Genomic DNA, 20,983 nt, shown 5'->3' on the forward strand with positions numbered 1-20,983 from the left:
TAAAACAGATTTCTGTGCATGAAACAGCCGCTCTGTTCATCAGTTATAACATGTTCTGTGCTAACATTTGCCCGAAGGCTTCGTAGGTATTTAATCACAAACCGAACTCGAGCTCCTTCCCATCAAGTGTCCCGGTAAACCCTGACAGTGTGACAGTGTGACGGCGCTGTGAAAAAGGTCTATTAATTTTTTTTTTTGACTTGACTTGACTTGACGATGGCGTTAGAGGTTATTACAAGAGGGGAAGTTACACATTTCATGACAACCGATCTGATCGCTGGACGGACATTTCAATCACCAAAGTTTGAATTTTGTCAACGTTTCTTGACATATTTCACTGGATAAGACATCATCGAGTCATTGAGACATTAGGATTCATCCTCTGGGCACCATGAATGTCAACAGAAATTTCCTGGCAGCCCATCCACAATGGTGGTTGTCCAAAAATTTCAACCTCATGGTGGCGCTACAGGAAAAATCAGGGGATCAAAGTCAGTACAGCAGTCTTTGTCGCTTGGGGACCATGAATACCTTCAGAAAACTGTATAAATTTGGGATGTTTGCCATTATTTAACTGTGACAGTTGGGGGTAATTCCGTTTTCTGGTAGATCATGTGGTCTATTTTTGTATAAATTCAAATATTTTCCACCGCCAAGGAGGTTTGCCGCTCTGTTCATCAGTTATAACATGTTCTGTGCTAACATTTGCCGTATTTAATCATAAACCGAACTCGAGCTCCTTCCCATCAAGTGTCCCGGCAAACCCTGACAGTGTGACAGTGTGACGGCGCTGTGAAAAAGGTCTATTAATTTTTTTTTGACTTGACTTGACTTGACGATGGCGTTAGAGGTTATTACAAGAGGGGAAGTTACACATTTCATGACAACCGATCTGATCGCTGGACGGACATTTCAATCTCCAAAGTTTGAATTTTGTCGTTGTTTCTTGACATATTTCACTGGATAAGACATCATCGAGTCAATGAGACATTAGGATTCATCCTCTGTGCACCATGAATGTCAACAGAAATTTCATGGCAGCCCATCCACAATAGTGGTTGTCCAAAATTTCAACCTCATGGTGGTGCTACAGGAAAAATCAAGGGATCAAAGTCAGTACAGTAGTCTTTGTCACTTGGGGACCATGAATACCTTCAGAAAACTGTATAAATTTGGGATGTTTGCCATTATTTAACTGTGACAGGTGGGGGTAATTCCGTTTTCTGGTAGATCATGTGGTCTATTTTTGTATAAATTCAAATATTTTCCACCGCCAAGGAGGTTTGTTAGCGGGATTACAAGAAAAACTGGCCCAATTTTTCATGTAACCTATCGGATGGGTGTAGCATGAGCCAAGAAAGAACATATTTGACTTCAGAGTCGATCCAAATAATGTTCTCAGAGGGCCCCTAAAGAGGCCAGAGGGTGTACAGTATGTGTTAGTTGGATATTTTTCTAAGCGGATGCCTCGCTCTGTGGGAACACGCCGAATAATTCACTTCTACATCCAGTTTTCAGTCTTACTAACGGATATCGTTGGCATGCTGCGGTTGCCAAGGTGATATTTACATCACGGTGACTAAAGTCAGACAAACGGCGGCTATGATCTGTTCAGATCTAAATTATTATTCATCTATTTGTGTGTCTCCTGTAACTGGAAGGTAAAAGGATTATTAAAATGTCCACCACTCGCTGCTCTTCTTCTGTTTGAGCTTATAATTAATTAAAATCCTGAGAATGAGGGACACTGTGCCGTGTTTTCAGATTCAGCGCTCGCCAGTTATTCAGCAGCTTTGTGATTTTGTTTCGATTTCATAGTCGGGGAAGCTGATTATTAGTTTTTAGGTGAATATTTTGTGGGAAAAACACCAACACTGATGTTACAGATTCTTTTGGTCTCTTGGGAGAAGCTGAAACAAGTTTTTATCACTTATTTCCACCTCCAGCAACACCTGTCTTTCATTTGAACTCGTGTTTGTGTCCAATGTTTACTCCCCCTTTTTAGCTCCGTTTTTGGTCCCCACCAACGTCTGAGTGGCTCTTTAGTTGCTAAATGCTCAAACACAGATTTACTTGCATAGCTTCAACCTGTTTGACAAACAGAAATGACCACCGTGTGTTAACCGAATGAATATTAAAGGACTAGTACGTTGGATTTAGTGGCTTCTAGTGGTGTAGGCGCCGTTTGAAACCCCCTTGCCTCACCCCTCTCCTTCCTATGTTGTAGGAGAAACTATGGTAGAAACGCAAAACGCACTAAAATGCCAAACTAAAGCCAGAGTTTTGTTGGTCTCTCCTTCTTATTTCAAGTGATTATACACCAGTGGAAATATAATTGTGCGTTATTATAGTAGATTTTTGCCATATTCTGTAAATAAAGGCCCCGAATTTTGACACATTGCACCTTTAAATCAAACAGACAAACAAAGGAAGTGACTTAAATTGATAAATTCTTTCTCAGTGGATTATTCTAATGTAGAAAATGTGACATAGGTTTATCTCTGAAGAGTTCAGGTGTCACTGTGATGCAGTGAACACGTGACTTTAACAGAAATATGAGTATAAAGACTCGTGACTGTATGTGTGATGTTTTTTTTTGTTCATTTTGAGAAGTACCTTGTAAAAAAAGTGTTTGGAAATCTTCTATGTGGCTGATCTGTATAATATGTATGTATGTGTGTGTGTGTGTGTGTGTGTGTCTGGCAGGCCTGACACAGCTCGTGTGTGTGTGTGTGTGTGTAATGGGAACAGCTGGCTGAGGGAATGAGTACAGAGGGAGAGGTGATGGATGCGAGTGGAGCTCCTGTGACAGATGAGCTAACAGGTGTTCACCACAGCCCTCAGAGAGACGCTATTTATGAGCCGGAAAAGACAGCCAGACGCAAAGCACACCACGCCAACGGCCTGCTCGATGCTAAAACACATCACGTACGTCTGCACAACTTTACTCAGCACAGCAGAACTGTCTTCAGGCGGCGGCGGCGGCGGGCGGATAGGCTTTAGTTCGCTAAAAGCATCTTTACTCATCACTCTCCCTCCACGGTCCTCATACATCTTCCACTACAGAGTATTAACATAAAATAAATGTGTGCAGCCACAATACACTTCATCCTGGAGCTTAACTCGGAGCTCGGAGACTACGAGCACTTTGTTGTGCAGTTACTACTCTTAAAACTGGCTTTAAAAAAAAAGGCTCAGCAGTTTGTTTGTTTGTCTTCGTGTCAGATTTATAGGACTGTATACGAGGGTGGATTTAGTCCCTGTTTGTGCCTCGACGTCTTCTGTATCATCCACATCTTTGAAATATATACTGCATATCTGGCGAGGTTTGAACACTTTGAATGTAACAAAATCTCCTGCCTGAAGACTCCTCCAACCACCGAGATCAAGTTTTCATGAAAATATTCCACGCTGAGAGCAGTGTAGTTTAGAGACGAAATATGTTCGTCAACGAGCCTTTTCCCCTTGACGAAGACGAGACGATACAATGTTCTAAAAACACTGACGAAAAATGTGCCAATGTGCGTTTTTGTTGACGAATAAAAAACGAGACGAAAACGTCACGCAAGGACAAAAACGTCCTCCTTGTTTTCGTCTAGAAAGGCCAGTCCTGCTGTCGTGTGTTCGTGCCAGCACTTCTTTTACTGTAGCAACGTCACGGACACACGTTTGAGATCCTCTTGCTGTGGCTTGAAAACTAACAGCACGCAGGAGAAACACGGTGAACGGAAAGAAAAAGAGAGACTGGACGTGTGGTCCCATTTCCATTATTTAGAAGCAGAGGAAAAGTCACAATGCCTCGTTTTGACGGATGGGAATATGTGCGGGAAGAAAACTGCGGTGGTAAAAATACTACAAACCTGAAAATTCATTCAATTCAATTCAATCTGGACTTTTAATCGATATGTTAGCTGTGGAACACAAGTGAACTGGAACCAAAAAAATATTATGAAATAAATAGAAAAAGACTCAAATGTTTTGACTAAAACTGGACAAAAATTTTGAGACTTTTAGTCGACTAAAATATGACGAACAAAAATGGTTTGTGAAAGACTAAAAGTGACTGAGACTAAGAATGAACTCTGACACAAGACTAAGACTAAAGACTAGACTAGACAAGACTAAATTGAAAAAAGGGTGACACTGGCTGAGACGCTAGTTCCTACTCGTAATTTTTCAATTTCAGGCTCCAATCTTTGTTGGAATTAGAAAATCAGAGTCACAACTTGAGAAAAAATCTTATATATAAATATTTTTTCATCCAGATGGTTAGAAAAGTTTTGTGTGACAGCTTGCTAACAAATGATTTGTTTACTTTCATTCAGAGGTGAGTAACTTTCAAAGAGTGCAAGTACCAACTCACCGACTCGCAGTAACCCTGATTCTAATTAGGGAACCAGGAGTCGCTCGCTCGCCTTCTTCTGGTTTATAGGACACGACACAGTCAATGAACAGATAGAAACATGGGACAAGAGCGAGGGAGGAACATATGTGAGCAGGCGGAGTGACAGATTCATCAAAATCATGATGTCATGAGTACATGGTATGTGCCTCAGCCTGCCAATTAGCAGCGCTCATCATTAACGATTTTGTGTTTCAGCCACGTTCGGCTAAATGACCATAAATCACAGCACGGTGAGGTAAGCATGCCGAAGTCAAACCGAGAGGTTAGTGAGACAAAAAGAGAGAGAGAGAAAAAAAAAAAGTTTAGTGTTTCAATAAATTCACTTTTTATTGTTCAGCAAAGGCGATACAGATAAAAAGAACTTGTCGATTTGAGTCTAACATGTTTGGGTTTTTTTCTAAATAACATTAATGTCACGTAGAAGGCACTTTAAGAAACGTGTTTCGGGGGCAGCGTAAAGGTCGGAATGTAAAACTACGTCAGGGCTCAGAGGCCGGTTTGGTGTCGCAACGGCCTCCGAAGATTTTTAATGTAACGACAGTGGACTGATCTTTCTTTTTTGGGTTTCTTGGCACTAAAAGAACAAAGTCCATCAACGCAAACGCTCGGCTCGGGCACAGATGTCACTGAGCTACAGTCGGATGTCGATGCTTTGGTCTCAGTTGGCACTGCAAGTTGGGGAGGGATCGTTCTCCCAGTGTACGTACAGATGTTTGTACATGATGCTGATGTTTTTAAGATTTAAAACCACTTCTGTCGCCGTCGGTGAGTTTTAAAAAGGAGCTCAACACTCCATTCAAGACTTTCACAGAGTTATCTCTGCGATTCAGGACAATCCAAACCACAGACCGTAAAAATAAGAAAACACTGCACCAGTGCTCTTCCAGTTTCCAGTTCGTTCTCCGTGAGAACAAAAGTTCAAGTTCTGGTTCTTCGGTTTCTGTGGTTTTGGATGAAAGTACCGCGAGTTTGTCCTAAAGCTCAGAGATAAAATGAAATCTTTAATGAAGTGCTGCTCCCCTTTACCTTTACTAAAGGGAGTAGGGAGGAGAAGGTGGCGGACTACGCCTGGGCGAGAGCTTGTTTGAGGTCTCGGAGCAACATGGACGCCATGACGCTTTTCTCTGTGTTGATGGTGAGGAGGGCGGCGGACGCTTCCTTCTGCTCCAGCGACACCAGGACCACGGCCGAGCTGCTGACCGTCCGCCCGGCAAACCTGCAGGTAAGAGATCAGAGAACAAGGGTCAGCTCGAAAACCACAAACTCCTTTAACGCGTTGTGTTGAAGGCAGATATCGAAGAAGAAAAAGGCTGTAATTAAACGAGAATCATATCTAAATATCGTTTCCATCCACCTGAAACATCAGGATGTGAAGCCGGCAGCTGACGTCTAACAGACATCAAGAGATAGATGTTGTTGCCCGCCCACAGGTCCACGCACTTAACTCACATTTCTCCCTCGAACTCATAAATCCTCACGTTAAGAGAATTCTCCAACACCTCACACCGTGTAATTACTCTAAATTAGCGAGTGAGACAAAGAGGGAAAACGATGTGACAGGAAATATAGAGAGCGGAGCAACAGACAGTCTATTATCCCGGCGGACTAAAGAGCCATTAGGGGGCGAGACACGCCCTCCGTGCCAGTCAAACAGAATCCAGCCTGTTTTTTATGGACTGTGGGTGTCTATGAGTGTGTGGGAGCCTCGGGTCGCCCCGTCCCACCCGCTCCCTCTGGGCCATCGGGAGGATTCTTACTCCGCCGTTTCCTTGGATACCGTCCCTGCAGACCGGGGGCCAAATGTAGGCACACATGGTCCCCATTGAGAGTGCTAACAAGAGGCAGACAGGGGCTATGACCCAGTGTGACCCTCTTTGAGGGGCGACGGAGGCGAGCCGAGCCCCCCTCTCTCTCTCTCTCTGGACCTCTGCATCTCTGCAGCCTCACGTGGCTAACTCCCAGCCATCTGCCTCCATTTAGCACTACATCCCCGCAACAAAGACCCCCTGTGGCAGCCCGCTTAGGCCTGACAAACAGCCCACAAAGAGCCCCACTTAGGCCTGACTAAAGCCCGTGAAGAGCCCCCCGCAGGACGGGCCTCTGGACGGGCGCTGTCACAGAGAGGAGGACCCTCTCCCCGCCCCGCGACGCCGTGCAGCGTGGAAGGAGCGACTAGCACGTCCACCAATTAGCACGCACACGTTAAAGATGGGAGGTGGCGGCGGGGGGACACACAATGAAACGGCGCTGTGTGTCTGGGTGCGTCTCTGGGGAGCTGCTAAATTACCATCAACAGAAGAGAGGGAGTTTATCAGGGAGCTCTCAGGGAGGAGAGAGAGAGTCCTCCTCAGGCTTAATTAAAATATTAGCCACTTCAGCAGGAAACAGAAGCCATTGAAGAAGAAGAAGAAGAGGATTAATTTCCCTCAAAAACACCAACCTCTCCCTCTCCTCTGCTCTGCGCTCGCTTCTTTAAATTATTCAGGGGGTGTGTATCAATACAAAACAAACAATTTTTATGCAAATTCTTTATGATTTTCTCTGTTTCCATTCAATAAATTCATGAAAACATGTAAACATACATGTCTGTCCTGTGTCCAGCCCCCCCCCCCCCTTTCTCTCTGTCAGCAGCTTAAGGTGTCTCTGCGGTCCCTGTGGCTTTGCTAATGGATTTAGGATATAAATCTATCATTTACTCAGCCAGTTAACACCACCCCGAGGCTGCTTTCATGCCGTCTCGGGAGATGCCGCCGCGGGGCCTTTTGTTCATGTGTGGTAATAAGCCGCTGAGAGAAACAGGAGCATGTTTTCATTGCGTTTGATTTGAATATTCTCACTTTGTCCACATCGCATCCCAGATCTAAACACAACATCAGTGCTTTTTTAAAAAAAAAAAAGGTACTAGAAGGGAAAGATTAAGGACAAGCAGGACCTTAAACGGGTCATTGGTATTCTCCTGCACTCTTCACATACTGGGCTAAACACTGGATTAATTGCAGTGTATGGAAAGAAAAGCAAAGCATAACCCCTGGACTTAGAGCAGGCGGATTGGCATCGATCGGCAGGGCTGCGGCTAAGCATCACTCTCCAATTATCTGTGATTCTCCTCAGTGCAGAGAGCCTGTGTGTGCCATCTGCCTCCCACCCCCATCCACCCTCCACCCTGCCACTGCAAAACACAAAGTGGGCTTCACCTTTACAATTCCCCCCCTCACGCAGAGAAGACACAGGCCGCCGAGGATTCTGCAAACCCACCGAACGCAGGACTTAACCCGGCAACGAGCATCTTAAGTAAACATTCACCTCGAGTGCACGATGTTTCCATCATCCAAAAAACCCAAAGCAGAGAGCAGAATACGTGACGCTGGGTGTTGCTGTTCCATCCTGGTTCTCGGCCAGGTGGACAAGTGGACGAGTGTCCTTCAACTGAGTGGTCAGCGAGGCCAGACCAGAGCCGAACACGTGCGGGCAGATGGCCAGAGCTATTAGCCCCAATTACAAGCAGGAACCCTCCACACATCCTCAGAGCTCGGCCGTACGGATGAACCGCAGCAGAGAGGACAAACAGACGGAAGGGCGAAGAAGAAGACGGTTCAAGGAGAAAAAACGTGGAAATGTGACCGCGCGTTGCATCTTCATCGCGCTCTATTACACATTACAAGACTTCCACGGCAGGAGGAGATAGATCATAAGCCACGCCGTCGGCTGAAGCAATCCATAATGGAGAGAGCAGACGTTTAATTAGTCAGGTTATAAATGATAGTCAATTAAATTCTAAATAGGAACAAGAATTCAACTTCAGTGAAGAAGAAAAAGGAAAATTCAGTGTTTAGAGGAACGTGGTTTAATTATATCAAAGTGTAAAGTAAAGAGAAAGCATAGCTGATAAATCAACGGCTTCACTTTTTTTTTTTTTTTTTTTTTTTTGAAAATTAGGCTCTAACCAGAGGGATTGGCAATGCATGCAAGATTCGATCAAATTTGCTTTCAAACGGACTGAAAAATAGAGCACATTTATTCTATTCCGCCTGTTTAGACATAAACAAGAACAGCGTTTTCTACATTTGCTTTCCTGCTTGATTTATTGCCATCCTCCTTTCCAGCAATCAATTTCTGTGTTTCAGTGGCGCACACACACACACACACACACACAGACAGACACACACTCCTTTCCTTTCCTTTCCTCTCCGCTCACAGCTCGGCCTCGACGCCTGTTTGGGGAAAAGCAGTGCTGCACCCTGCTGATAAACAACGGGAGTGCAGGGATGCAACAATGTCAGACAGAACACTGTGAAACACGTGGGCGGTGTCAAATCATCTGTAGGTTTTTATTGCTTCAACATCCAACTCTCGCTCTGTCCGACAGCAGATGCTCTCAGAGAGGCCCCTTTCTCTGGGGTGATCATAGTCCTGGATGGAGGTCACCTCACGCGTCACGTTTAATGCAGAGCAGACCGATCAGCTCTCAGTGGGTGTATCCGATCGGATCGATCACTCCGGTGTGTGTGTGTGTGTTTGGAGCATGACTCAAATCGGCAGCGCTCAAACGATGAGTTGGGTTGGCAGAAATTTAATCAACAGCTATTTTTAAAATCAATTAATCGTATTTATCAAACAAACAAAAAGTCCAAATGCTGATTCCAGCTCCTCAAACTGTTTTGATGGATCATAAACTGTTTTGGACTCTTGTTTGGACATCTGAAGACATCCGTGGACACGTGATGGGCATTTCTCTTTTTTTTTCTGACATTAATCTAATAATCGTTCTTAATTATTATCACGTCTTGGTGGTGAAAACGTGACAGAAATAACGTAAATAAGTTAAAGTAAAGTCGATGTCTGTTAATCATCTTTAATTGGTCTTCAGAAGAAAGCCGCAACAAAAATAAACAAAAACACTGAATTATGGAATTAACTAAAGAGTGGGAGCAATCAGAAGTAATAAATAATAAATATATTAATTACTAGAAGGAAGGAAAGGGATCAGAAAATATTTAGATCTGAGACTTTAGATTCTAAAAAGACAGAAATGAGTCGTCGATTAGCAAAACAGTTTCTGATTCACTTTGATTTAACTGATAGAATAATCGCCGCAGCTTTGACCACTGTTGTCTGAATATATTAAATGAAAACAACCAGGACTCGTGCAGTCACACACTCAGAGGAACTATCTGGACACATGATGCACAAAAAAAACAAACACCCAACATCCTGAGACAAGCTCTCAAAAAGACGAGATGTCAGAGCTGCCCGTCCTGAGGATTCAGTCCATCATCTCCAATAAATGGACCTCCTGAGGACGGCCGGTCATCACCGGAGGACACCGGCGGACAATATGGAAGAGGGTGTCTTCATTAGTATGAGACGACGGGGCAACGCTGGGAGAGTGTCTTCCTCTTTAGCCGTCACAGGAGCAGGAGGGAGATTGATGGCATGGAGTCATTTGAGCTATTGGTTATTCTGAATGAGGTATGGGCTTATTGGATGCAGGACTCTCCCACTGGCTCGCATTGATTTCCACTCACTCCTTTCAGCTCCCCGTGCCCTTGTGTGCTTCTGTCTCCCTCTGTCCCTTACTCATCCACCGTCTCCTACGGTTTTTTTTTTCTGCCTCTGTGAAAATGATCACCGACGGCGAGATCATTCAAAAGAGGCGCAGATGTGGAGAGATGTCTGCGGCGGGGCGAGGTAACAAAAGCCGGAGAGGAGGGAGGACGGAGGGAGGGATGGAGTGAAAGACAAAGAGGAAGTGAAAAGAGAGACAGATGGGGGGGGTGCAGGGATGAAGTGAAAGAGAGACAGAGCAGGAAACAGAGGGAGAGAGGGAGGTGTAATTATCTATCAGGTGTTCGGGTGTGCGTGACAGAGGAGGAAGCTCATTAGCACACTCTGTGTACACCAATTACACAGCCAGGCTTCTCGGGGCATTCCCCTGGCATGTCTGCGTGAGGCTGCTGGGGACACACACACACACACACACACACACTCCATGATACCCCGCGTACACACAGTTCGACTAAAATCGCCACGTGAAAAACACTTTTAATGACGGGCACATGTACGTCAGCCACATTCATTTTATCTCGACTCACGGAATAACGTCAAAGTGTTTGGAATAAAAGAGAAAAGCTGCAGCAGCAAACATCATTTAGTTCATTTTTAATCGCTGCAAATCTTTTTATATCTTAATATGAGACTTACTCAGTATTATTTTACACGTACTCTGACATCCCGCTTGAAAATGAACTTCACTGGGATTTAACTGAATAATAAAAGGTTGTATATTTAATGGGAAATGTCCCAAACTACTTTGTAGTCTTTGCAAGGGCAACAAAGTGTACAAGGCCTGATACTAACCAAAACTTAAGACAGTCTTAAGATCAGACTGAGTCTGTGCAAGTTCTCATTTTAAAAGGAATGAACATTTTGGTTCAGTCGTTGTTCGTCTGTTACATATACAGCTACAGCCAGGAGTTGATTGTCTTCGCTTAGCGACCGACGGAGACTGCAGGAAGTTCCTGTACGAAGCTGTAAACATTTGTAAATTAAGGTTGGGCTCGGCTAGTTTAGGACTTATAGACGCAGTATGATACCATGGTCTCTAAAGAAGAAGACAGAAACATTCAGGGTGTGTGCAGCTTGTTGTGAGTAAAATTCAAGCACTTTCAAGGCACCTAAACCAAATATTTCCAGACTCTCAATGCCTTTTTTTTTTTTAAAGTTTACAAAATCCCGCAGTAACCCATGGATATTATCACTTTATTTAAGTTAAGATTTTTTGTTTATATTGTTGATTGTGTTTTAAAATCATTTTTTTTAAAAAGGAGTTTGTCTGAATTCAAGAAGGTTCCTAACCTTGAAAAGATTATGGTAAAAATGAAGCGTTTTCCAGACTTTCAAAGACTTTATACAATCCAGGCTGTATATCATGAACATGCATAACTATGAACTGAAGGTAAACTGTAAAAACAGATATGGCAGAGCTCGTTTGAGACGTTTCGTGACATTCTCACCTGTGGAAGTCGTTCTGGCCGGACGTAACCACGCCTACGTTGGCGACCGACAGGACCTGCTTGCTGATGACCTGTCTTGAGGCGTTTGCTGTTGCCATGGTGATGGTTGCCGAGGTCTCGTTCATGCCCAGGAGTTTACCTGAGAGGAAAAAACAAAACTCAATTCTTACTGTCACCTTTCTGAGTATAAAGTGATGGAACAACAACAACACTGCTAACTAAAGTGGGGGGGTGGGGAGCTGAACAATAAAAGGGTGCCTTCATTAATAATGCAAATGTAGCAAAGACTCGCAGCTGAAGGCAAAGGGCCGGTCCGGGGTGCACTTAGTAATGAGCGAGGACTTGAAAGAAAGAATGGAGATAAATATGCACAAGTTAGGTCGAAATAAAAGAGCTCTTAAAAGGCAAATATAATGAAAACCTGTTGACTGGAAGAATTAATTAACTTCACTCAATTGGTATAAAGCAGCAATTTGCTAGAGAGAAAAAGGTCCGGCAAAGCCCGTTGTTCCCACACACACACACACACACTTTTTTTGTGTCTGAGTGCAAGGTGTATTCAGCCGAGCTCAAAACACGGCGAATGAAGATTAATTAAGGCAGAAGCAGCATTTAGCAGGCACTTAAGAGCACACTGATGGCTTAGATATGAGTACGCTCTCAGCTCTCAATAGCTGCCACAGGATGTGGCTCTGCAGGTGTGTGTCTGTGTGTCTGTGTGTGTGTGTGTGTGTGTGAAACACCATTAAATGCTTCATAAGAGGCGAGCATTGTGCCTTAATGACAACAGTGAGGAAACGTTAACTGCGGTTTATGAACACTGCACACAACAGAGGACAACAACACTGTTATTATTCATTTGAAATGTTTAAAGAATATTCTAGATTTCTATTCTTAACATTGTGTTGTCATATAGTTTATATCGTGTTTGATAGATCGTGCGCCGGGTGACACGTTCCTTCATTACGAGAGCTGGCCAATATTAGCTTATTGCAGATATATCTGAGTGATGAGTGACAGGAAGCTGCATCTTAGAAACAAGTGTTGTTCATTAACACATAGTTTATCCTCCAGAGACAAAGCTGACAAAGTTTATTAGTGTGATTTGTATGAAAATTGTCTGTTTACATCATGTATGTTTAAAAAATGGTAATCAATTTAAAGATCTTTAAATATATATATGAAGAAAATCACCAGGCATGTTCTTAAGTGTTAACAAATGTCATAACAAGATGAGAAAGTGGATGTATCTATCTAAAAAACGATTTAAAACTCATGCTAGAGACACGTCGTTGCACAAAAGTGAGACAGTATTAGCTCATTGCAGCTGTGTCTGGTTTATTTTGTATATTTGTCGGCTGGTGTTTGGTTATCTAATTTGTTAAACTTCCAAATATCAGCCTCAAAATTCCAGTATTGATCAGGCTATATTCATCACAGTGAACATGAGCGCTGTACTTGCTGTGCTATACTTTCTTAAAAGCTCCAGTGTGTCAGATTTAGAGGGTAAATATTTACAGAAAATGGCAAAAAAAATGTAATATATTATGCAATAACTGTGTTTTTATTTGTGTGTAATCACCTGAAAATAAGAATATTTATGTTTTTGTTAACTTGGAATGAGACTTTTATATCTACATGTGCCACAGAGTTTACAAACTAAACACTTTTTGTGTTTTGTGGGCCACCGGAGAAGGAGATTGTGAGGCGAAGGTGTTGCAATCAGCACCTTTTACCGCCAGATGCCACTAAAAACATACACACTTGTTATAAAGATTAGGAGTATACTGGGGTTCAGATGTTTTAACTCATATAATGTGTGTTTCCTGTTCTTTGCATGTCTCGTACACTTGTTTTGCTGAGGACGGCAGGGAGAGATATCAGTAGTTCAAGAGACAAGGACGTGAGAAACAGGCCTGAGAAGTGTCATTTTGATACATAATGTTCATTGCTGAGCAGAGGGAGGTGTCTGAGACAGCCCATTTAAAAAAATGCATAAGAACCAACTGTTAGAGCTCCTCAAGGAGCCTTTTCTCTATAACCCCTTTTTGTGTGTTGCACTGTTAAACGCTCCTTCTTGTACAAGAATAATAAATTGAACTTAAACTTTCATACTTAAACTTTGAATCCAGAACCAACTGTTAGAGCTCCTCGAGGAGCCTTTTCTCTGTAACCCTCTTGTGTGTTGCACTGTTAAACGCTCCTTCTTGTACAAGAATAATAACTTCAACTTAAACTTTCATACTTTGAATCCAGTCCTCCTTATTCAAGGATTCTTCCTTAAAAATTCTCATAACAACACTGACCCTTTAAATACTCTCCATTGCCCTTAATGTGTATTAATCCACAGCTAAAAATAGTCCCTAAGAAAAGCACTTTTTACTACTGTTTGAATAAAGTTTGATTAAAAAAAATGAAACTATACATTTGTAAGTCGTGACGTCTTCAGTAGGAATAAACCGACTGTTGTTGATTTTGCTGAAAGTAAGAAAATCGTAGAATAGCGCCGGTATCCTGCCACTTCTCCTTTAATCATAATATTACCAGCAGATGTTAATGTGTGACGAGATAAAGGTCACTTAGACTAATACAGGAGCTAATTCTTTTTATTTGAGACTCAAGTCATTTGAAACATTTACGGAAAACATGAAAGCAGAAGAATTAGATCTTCTATCATCACCGATTTGACACTAAATAAAAAAAAAAAACTTACTCTACTTAACTCTGAACAATAACAAACACCGCAGCGTTTAACTGCAATTACTACTTTGATATTTCTGTCATTTCCAGCAACATTTTATGGCCATGTAAATATAGCGAAAGCATTTATTCACGTCATGTGCGTCAAAACTTTTAATTAGTAGGAGCTCAAGTTTTTATTTCCGAACGACGACAACAAGCTTTAGGCTGCCTGTGCTTTGATGCTTGATGTAACTCACCTTGCTCCTTGCAGAAGTCCTGTTCTGTCATGGAGCTGGGCATTAGCAGCTCTCCCACAGCGGGCTGGATGGACACACTGAACTGGTCCTCCTTGGTGCTGAGAGAACAGTGAAGATGGATCGAGAAGGAAGCTTGTAAATCAGGACTTGTGATTTAAACTCATCTCAATCTGGACGTGCGTATGAGGACGGTGCGGTGTGTGTTTCGTGCACTTGTGTGTATTAAATGTTTCTCCACTGATTGCCTTTGCAAATCACGCTCTGTGAATGGCATTTTGGGCAGGATTGATTCCCGCCCCCCCCTCCCCATCCTGAACAGATTTTCTGATAAGGTTATCGATCGGCCGAGCCGGCGGTGCCGATGGCATTCAGTAGCAGGTTTGATTTGGGCCGGGGGCTGATTACTGGAGGAATAATTGTTATCCCAGTGAACCTGGATCAATCGCGGCTGATGTCTCACCTGGGAGTGCCGGCACAGAGCGGGTAAGGGAAAAAAAAAGGGAGAATTAACAGAAGAACAAATGAGAGAGGGGGAAAAAAGTTAAGAGAAGATGCAAAGAGACACTCGAGGGAGATGCGATGATGAATCTGGAGCTGTAGCGGGGGGAAAAAAAGGGGACTGAAAGAGATGTACAAGTGAAGGTGAGAGGACTCGATATGAGTGGATGTCAGCTTGTCTTACCACAACTGGAAGTTGGCTGCTTGTGTAGAGTCGCTGAAGTCAATACCCATGGAAACCGTCACCGAGGCCTCTGGCTCCAGACGCTCTGAGGGGAGGAAAGGCGAGAGGAGAGAAGTGAGTGACAAGGGCACAGTGTGCAGCACGTGGGGAAGGATGGAGCAAAGGGAGGGAGGATGAAGACGAGGAGGTGGTGGTGGTGGAGGAAGGGAGGAAGGGTGTGCGGGGGGGGCAGCAGCAGAGTGGAACAGACAGGCATCCACACCACTTGTGTTTTCTACTTCACAAAGCAAGGCCACCGTGTGTGAGAAATCTATCCTTCAATCTCATTCCCCCACACCTCCTCCAGCCTCGGTGGAGGAGAGGGGGAAAAAAAAAAAAAACACATGAAGGACTAGCATATTTCCAAAACAACAGGCTTGTCAAAGAGAGCATCAGCATCAAAAGAGAGAGAGAGACAGAGCGAGCTAGACAGTTAAGTAAAGCCAAAAAATGCTGAAGAGGGAGAGTGTGGACAGGAGGAGGGAGGAGGTGAAGGATGAGGAGAACACAGACAGACAGAAACATCCTCCACGCTTCCCCAGTCGGCCTGTGTTTCTCTCTCCGTGGAGCAGGGCTGTTTTACTATATAACTCTTTCCACAGGCAGAGGAGAGACTCCAGAGGAAAGCCTCTGAAAAACAGAGCCATCATGGACTCAGGTCCAATCCGGCCTTCACAGCTTCTCTAACGGGCATCTTCTGCTTTTATGGGGTTTTCTTCATCCCTAGTCGCCTGTGTTATTATAAACCACTATTTAAAATAGCTGCTTATTTTATGAGTGAATAAGAACAATATCCATCCATTTGTTTTTATTGTAAATTAGTCAGTCGTAGTTTGTGTGGACAGAGTATACATGAAGTCACCCACAGCGGACTTGAGGCGGCCGGATGACACCTGGTTTTCTCAAACAAGTTTAGTACAGTTGTCATGAACGGGGAAATTAGCTACAGAGACCAAAACTGTTTTTTGTACCAGGCTGTAAACATGTTTATTTCTGCTGTGAAGTTGGACATTTGGACATGGGGACTTATGGAGACTGACTCACTTCTGGAGCCAGACTCAGGTGGACGTTAGAGGAACTGCAGCTTAAGTTGACTTCAAAGAAAATATGCTATTTAAACTGTGAAGAATTTAGTGGCATCTAGCCTCAACCTGTCCTTCCTCTCCTTCCTCTTCCTAACATGAAGGTGGACGTGAAACTTCTGGGTTAAAGATGTAGTAACAACTCCAGTTCTCTCAAATCTTTGACCGTCATTGCAACTCAAACGTCGATAGGATGAGAAAAACAATTGGTAAGTCAATCAGACTGACTTCATCTAGATGACTTAAACCACTTTATTTTCAGGCAGAATAAAACTAATAATAAACTAAACTGTCACAATCCATCATTGCAAAACAAAACTGCCTCCGCAATGACTAAGTATGGAAGGTCTGAGCTGGAGTTAACCTTTACTGATCTTATAATAATATAATTTAATGTCTCTCGTCCAAATACTGGCTAACCTTTGGGGGGTTGTTTACAACCTGTACGATCGTCCGACTGTTTCTTGCTCTGTTGGATTTCTTGCAGCGTCAACGTGTTCCCAGATCTCCACAATTACTTTGGTGCTCATAATGTTTTTATTACCGAGAGGACTGATGGCCAACACAAGGAAATAAAACCCATACTTCTTATCTTGATGCATGAAGTATTAAAAGGCAGAGGACATGCCAGTGACCAGTTGCTGCTGCTAATTAGTTAACAAGAAAAGATGTTAATTGATTTAAGGAGGTAAACAGTGAGCAAATCTCAAAGACTATTCATTTTAAACTGTTAGATTACAGGCTTAACAAGCGTTCACGAGGAGATGAGCCTGCGCCTCGTGGAGTCGACGTGCAATATTTCTTATTAAATACAAAACCCTGTCATGTATTATCCCGTAACGAAACACACAAAGCACCGTTACATGAAGCTTTCATCCTCTGCAACTTATCCAAACCGACTCCAGCCACCCGGCTCACAGTGGCCAGGCTCGGATCGATCCGAATTACCCACTGTTTGGCTGCTTGAGTTCCTTCAATGCCCAATCAATCCCCTGCAATTGACAGTTTTAACGTGCTCCACCGCACACCAGCTCTGTGTGTGCGTGTGTGTGTGTGTGTGTGAAAAAGAAAATCTTGAGGGAGCAGCAGCGTTCTCCGTCTTATATCATCCTCCCGCGTGCAGAGATCATACAACAGTGTGACAAGAAGATGGAGATGGTGCTTGTTTGTTTGTCCTGATCGATACTAATGAACAGGGATTAGCTGAAGTCATATTGGCTGTTTTCAGGTTGGGGGCGGGCTATTTGCTGAGCTGATAGCAAACAGGCTTAAAGGTTTCTGATAACATAATGATCATTTGATATCTGTCTGAGAAAACAATCATAGTTTAGGTAGAGCTGCAGAAATATTGCACAGATAGTAATAAATGTGGTCGTTAATGTTACAGAGAGAGTAAATGAGTTCATGCTGCAGTTTGACCCACTTGTCACCCAACACGTGAGGCAGCGACTTTAATAATCGTAGAGAGAGAACGAGGAAACAAAAGCCACTTTTTTTAAATAACGTGTCTAAATCTGCCAAAACTTTTGTGGTGAACTGGAAAACGGGAGAAAAATCTGAACGCCTCCAGCTGTAAAATATATCTTTGTTTATGTTAACACAGGATGGTAACGAAACAAAGAAAATATATAATATCACACATTTATTAAATAACACTTTTTACATTACGGTTTAGTTTAGCTCCAGTGGCTCCCTGTGGCTGTGGCAAAAAAATAAATAAATATGGAAATGAATAATGGTTATTTTTAACATTTTCATTTATTACTGTGACTGTGAGGTGATTCTTACATTCTCCAGCTGTATGTATGTGTAGCCACTACACTACAGTACATTACATCCTGAAGTGACACCAGCTATCCATCCTGTCCATCCCTGATGGAACAAAGAATTTAATCGTACATGGGCAGATTTGTTCGCTTTAACCGTCAACGATGGTTTATGGCTTGATTAGCACCAAGAAATTAGTGCAAATAAGAAAGACAGACAGGTAGAAAAAAAGGTTTCTGAACTATATCAACTGACAGAAATGTTCTCTTTAAAAGGATAAGGCTGCCGATACTTCTATTAATGTCAACAAATCGCATTAAAACACTAAAACCAAGAGTGCGTTTGTAGATTTCCAACATCCCAATCCTGAATGTGGCTGTCCAGCACCAAGCCCATTGGTTCCCTTAAAAACAGGTGATACCTTTTTAATTACTTTACAAGACACACACAGGAGTAAAAGGTGCATTTGTTGGGGACTATTTTCAGCGGTGGATTAATCCACATTTGGTGCACTAATCAGTATTTGGAACAGCAGGACAACATATGGAGGGACTGAGTCTAAATAAATTGTTTATATTATCTATGAAAGAGTGTTTTTAAATTTACTATATCCTAATATATACTGACATGGCAAAATAAAACCTTGTTTTTGTTTGTTTTGTGCACATTTTGACCATATTCTCAACACTAATTTAATAAAAGCAAATATACTTTCTTACTACTTGGTGTCTTTTTGATGAGACTGTTTGACCTGTGTGGCGATCATACTCACCGATGGTGTTAAAGCAGTGGATGTTGAGGCTGGCTGGGTTTCGGTCGCCTATATGGATCTCCTCCAGGCTGTGGTCTGAACCGTTGGTCAGCGTGACCTGCACAGCCACCATACTGGGCTGGTACAAACAGGGCTGCCTGGGGAAATGGTATTTGGCTGATAGACCTTTTCCTGTCATGTGGTGAAGCAGCTCGTAGGTTTTCACGGGGCCGAAAGATGGAGTGGTGACCTGGAGGTACGAAAGAAAGACATATACTTATGTTTTGAGTTGGTTTTCTTACATTTTTTGCCAACAAAGCTGAAAAATCTTTAATTATCAGAGAAATAAACTGCAGTATGGGCTGGGTTAAAAGCCTGAGAGCAGGAAAAAACAGCACATGCAGAACATTTGCACCGAAGCATAAAGCTCTCTACATCAACACGATATCCAGGGACGTCTTTGTACATTACAGCGCAAAATGCATCTGCACAAGAGAAACAGATTAATACAAGAATCTCCCGTCTTTCCATCGCCTACATTCATGCAATTCACCGCAGTCCAATCAGCAGGCGGAACGCGGCGTTTCGCTGAGTGCAGTGGGGACCGAACCCAACCCCTTTCCTTCATTAACTCTGTAGGGTAAAGAGGAACCCATTTAAGAAACGTCCTCAGCCTAGTTAGATAGAAATGGGCTGGATGCTCGGTCAAACGAGGCTGAATAAAAACAACCTCTAATGAATAGAAACACGAGTGCCTGCACGGGCCAAAGCAGCCATTCACAGGCCTTTTTAAAAAAAAAAGGGGGCTTTTACCTTTTCAGAGCCGGGAAATTGTATTACCTCGGAGAGAAATGGAAAAAGAAAAGAAGGAAGATGTGTATTTTTCTGAAAAATTAACATCTTGTTACACGGGAGAATATTGTTCTCACTCGATGGTGACGACTGTCAGCTCTCATTAAAAACACACTGAGAATATTCACATACACGCCTCTGCTGAGTCCACATCAATGCAAAGTCAAACTTTGAGTAGTTTCTTCGATCTTCAAAAGTCAAACAGGTCCGTCCGTCGTGAGTGACGGCAATAATTGGTTTTGAAACATCAGGAAGGATGCAAGCCTCTAAAACACTTAGCACCTCGATGTATTCATACACTCGCAGAGGCGACGCTTACGTGTACGTTATCCTGGAGTTCAGAGGCTAAAAAAAAATTGCTGTTTACCGTCTCAAAGTGAAAAAATATAAGAAATCTAACTCTTAAAGAAGTCACAAGGGTGACCGAGAGGAAGGCAGCTTTGTATGAAAGAACAACAAGCAGTGGTAGAAAAACAGATGGAGTAAATAGCAGACTTAAACGATTAAGCAAACTAATTAAGCTAATTGAATATGACTAATAATATGATGTGAAGAAACGCGGTGGAAACACGCGGGCCGTGATGGTGCGGCACGCGGCGTCGAGCGGTGTCAGTGTACATTGTTTTGTTGAAGCCGGACGAAGCTGGCAGCGTGTTCTGACTCGGGTGAGAAACGCCGGAGACGTTTGTTCCTCCGACTTGTCAGAGGATGAAGAATCGGTTTGACATACAAGAGAAGCCGTGGAGATGAGTTTCAATGTGCTCACTTTACAGGGGCGAGAACAGTTACCATCGCTGCACTGTGGCGGCGAGACATGAGCGGGTTCGAGTTCAATTATCCAAAAGATTAGGTATATATGTATATATTTAGTTATGAAAGTACATATAAAGAAGTCATTATCATAAAACATGAACCAAAAACGTTCTTCTTTCATCCTGTTTACTCATTCTTTGATGTGATATTTAAAGTGTTTGCACAGGGAGGGTGGCCGGTTCAAGTCCAGTATGGACCAAAGTCTGGAAGGTGGACTGGTAGCTGGAGAGCTCGTGTGGCTGTCCGTCACTCCACCATCTCTCTCCACATTTGCATGAGCCCTTTGATTTGTGTCTGTGGTTGTATTTCGGGTAAAAAAACTTGAGTGAAAAAAAGAATTCCCCCTCGAGGGATCAATAAAGTATCTATTCTATTCTATCGGCTCGGATCGAGGTTTCTGCCTGTTAAAAGGAAGTTTTTGTGCTTGCTCCGAGTAGGAATTGTTGAGTCATGAGACTTTTGTTTTTGCGATATATAAATAAAAAGTGAACTGAGCTGATCGATTCAACAGTACCACAAACTGAAAACCTGTAAAAAAAATACATATGATTTAGCTTAGTCTAACTAATGTTTGTCCCAGTTAACATGGATTTTAAATAGTTCAGAAATTATATTGATAAATATATTTTGGTACTTCCTT

General features: G+C 42.8%; 1 protein-coding gene across 2 annotated transcripts in view; it reads right to left on the reverse strand.

The window, feature by feature from the left end:
* Positions 1-4,706: 4,706 nt before the first annotated feature.
* ap3b1a (adaptor related protein complex 3 subunit beta 1a) overlaps positions 4,707-20,983 on the reverse strand; it is a 54,957-nt gene continuing 38,680 nt past the window's right edge. For both annotated transcript variants that reach the window (XM_019265022.2, XM_019265014.2), the window contains exons 23-27: positions 18,700-18,928; positions 15,040-15,124; positions 14,358-14,455; positions 11,419-11,557; positions 4,707-5,621 (exon numbers count right to left, since the gene is read on the reverse strand). In XM_019265022.2, the coding sequence (XP_019120567.1) occupies positions 5,468-5,621; positions 11,419-11,557; positions 14,358-14,455; positions 15,040-15,124; positions 18,700-18,928 (705 nt within the window). In that variant the 3' untranslated portion in view covers positions 4,707-5,467. The remainder of the gene's footprint in view (positions 5,622-11,418; positions 11,558-14,357; positions 14,456-15,039; positions 15,125-18,699; positions 18,929-20,983) is intronic.

Source organism: Larimichthys crocea, chromosome IX, assembly GCF_000972845.2.
Source record: "Larimichthys crocea isolate SSNF chromosome IX, L_crocea_2.0, whole genome shotgun sequence".
In the NCBI taxonomy this organism is placed as follows: domain Eukaryota; kingdom Metazoa; phylum Chordata; class Actinopteri; family Sciaenidae; genus Larimichthys; species Larimichthys crocea.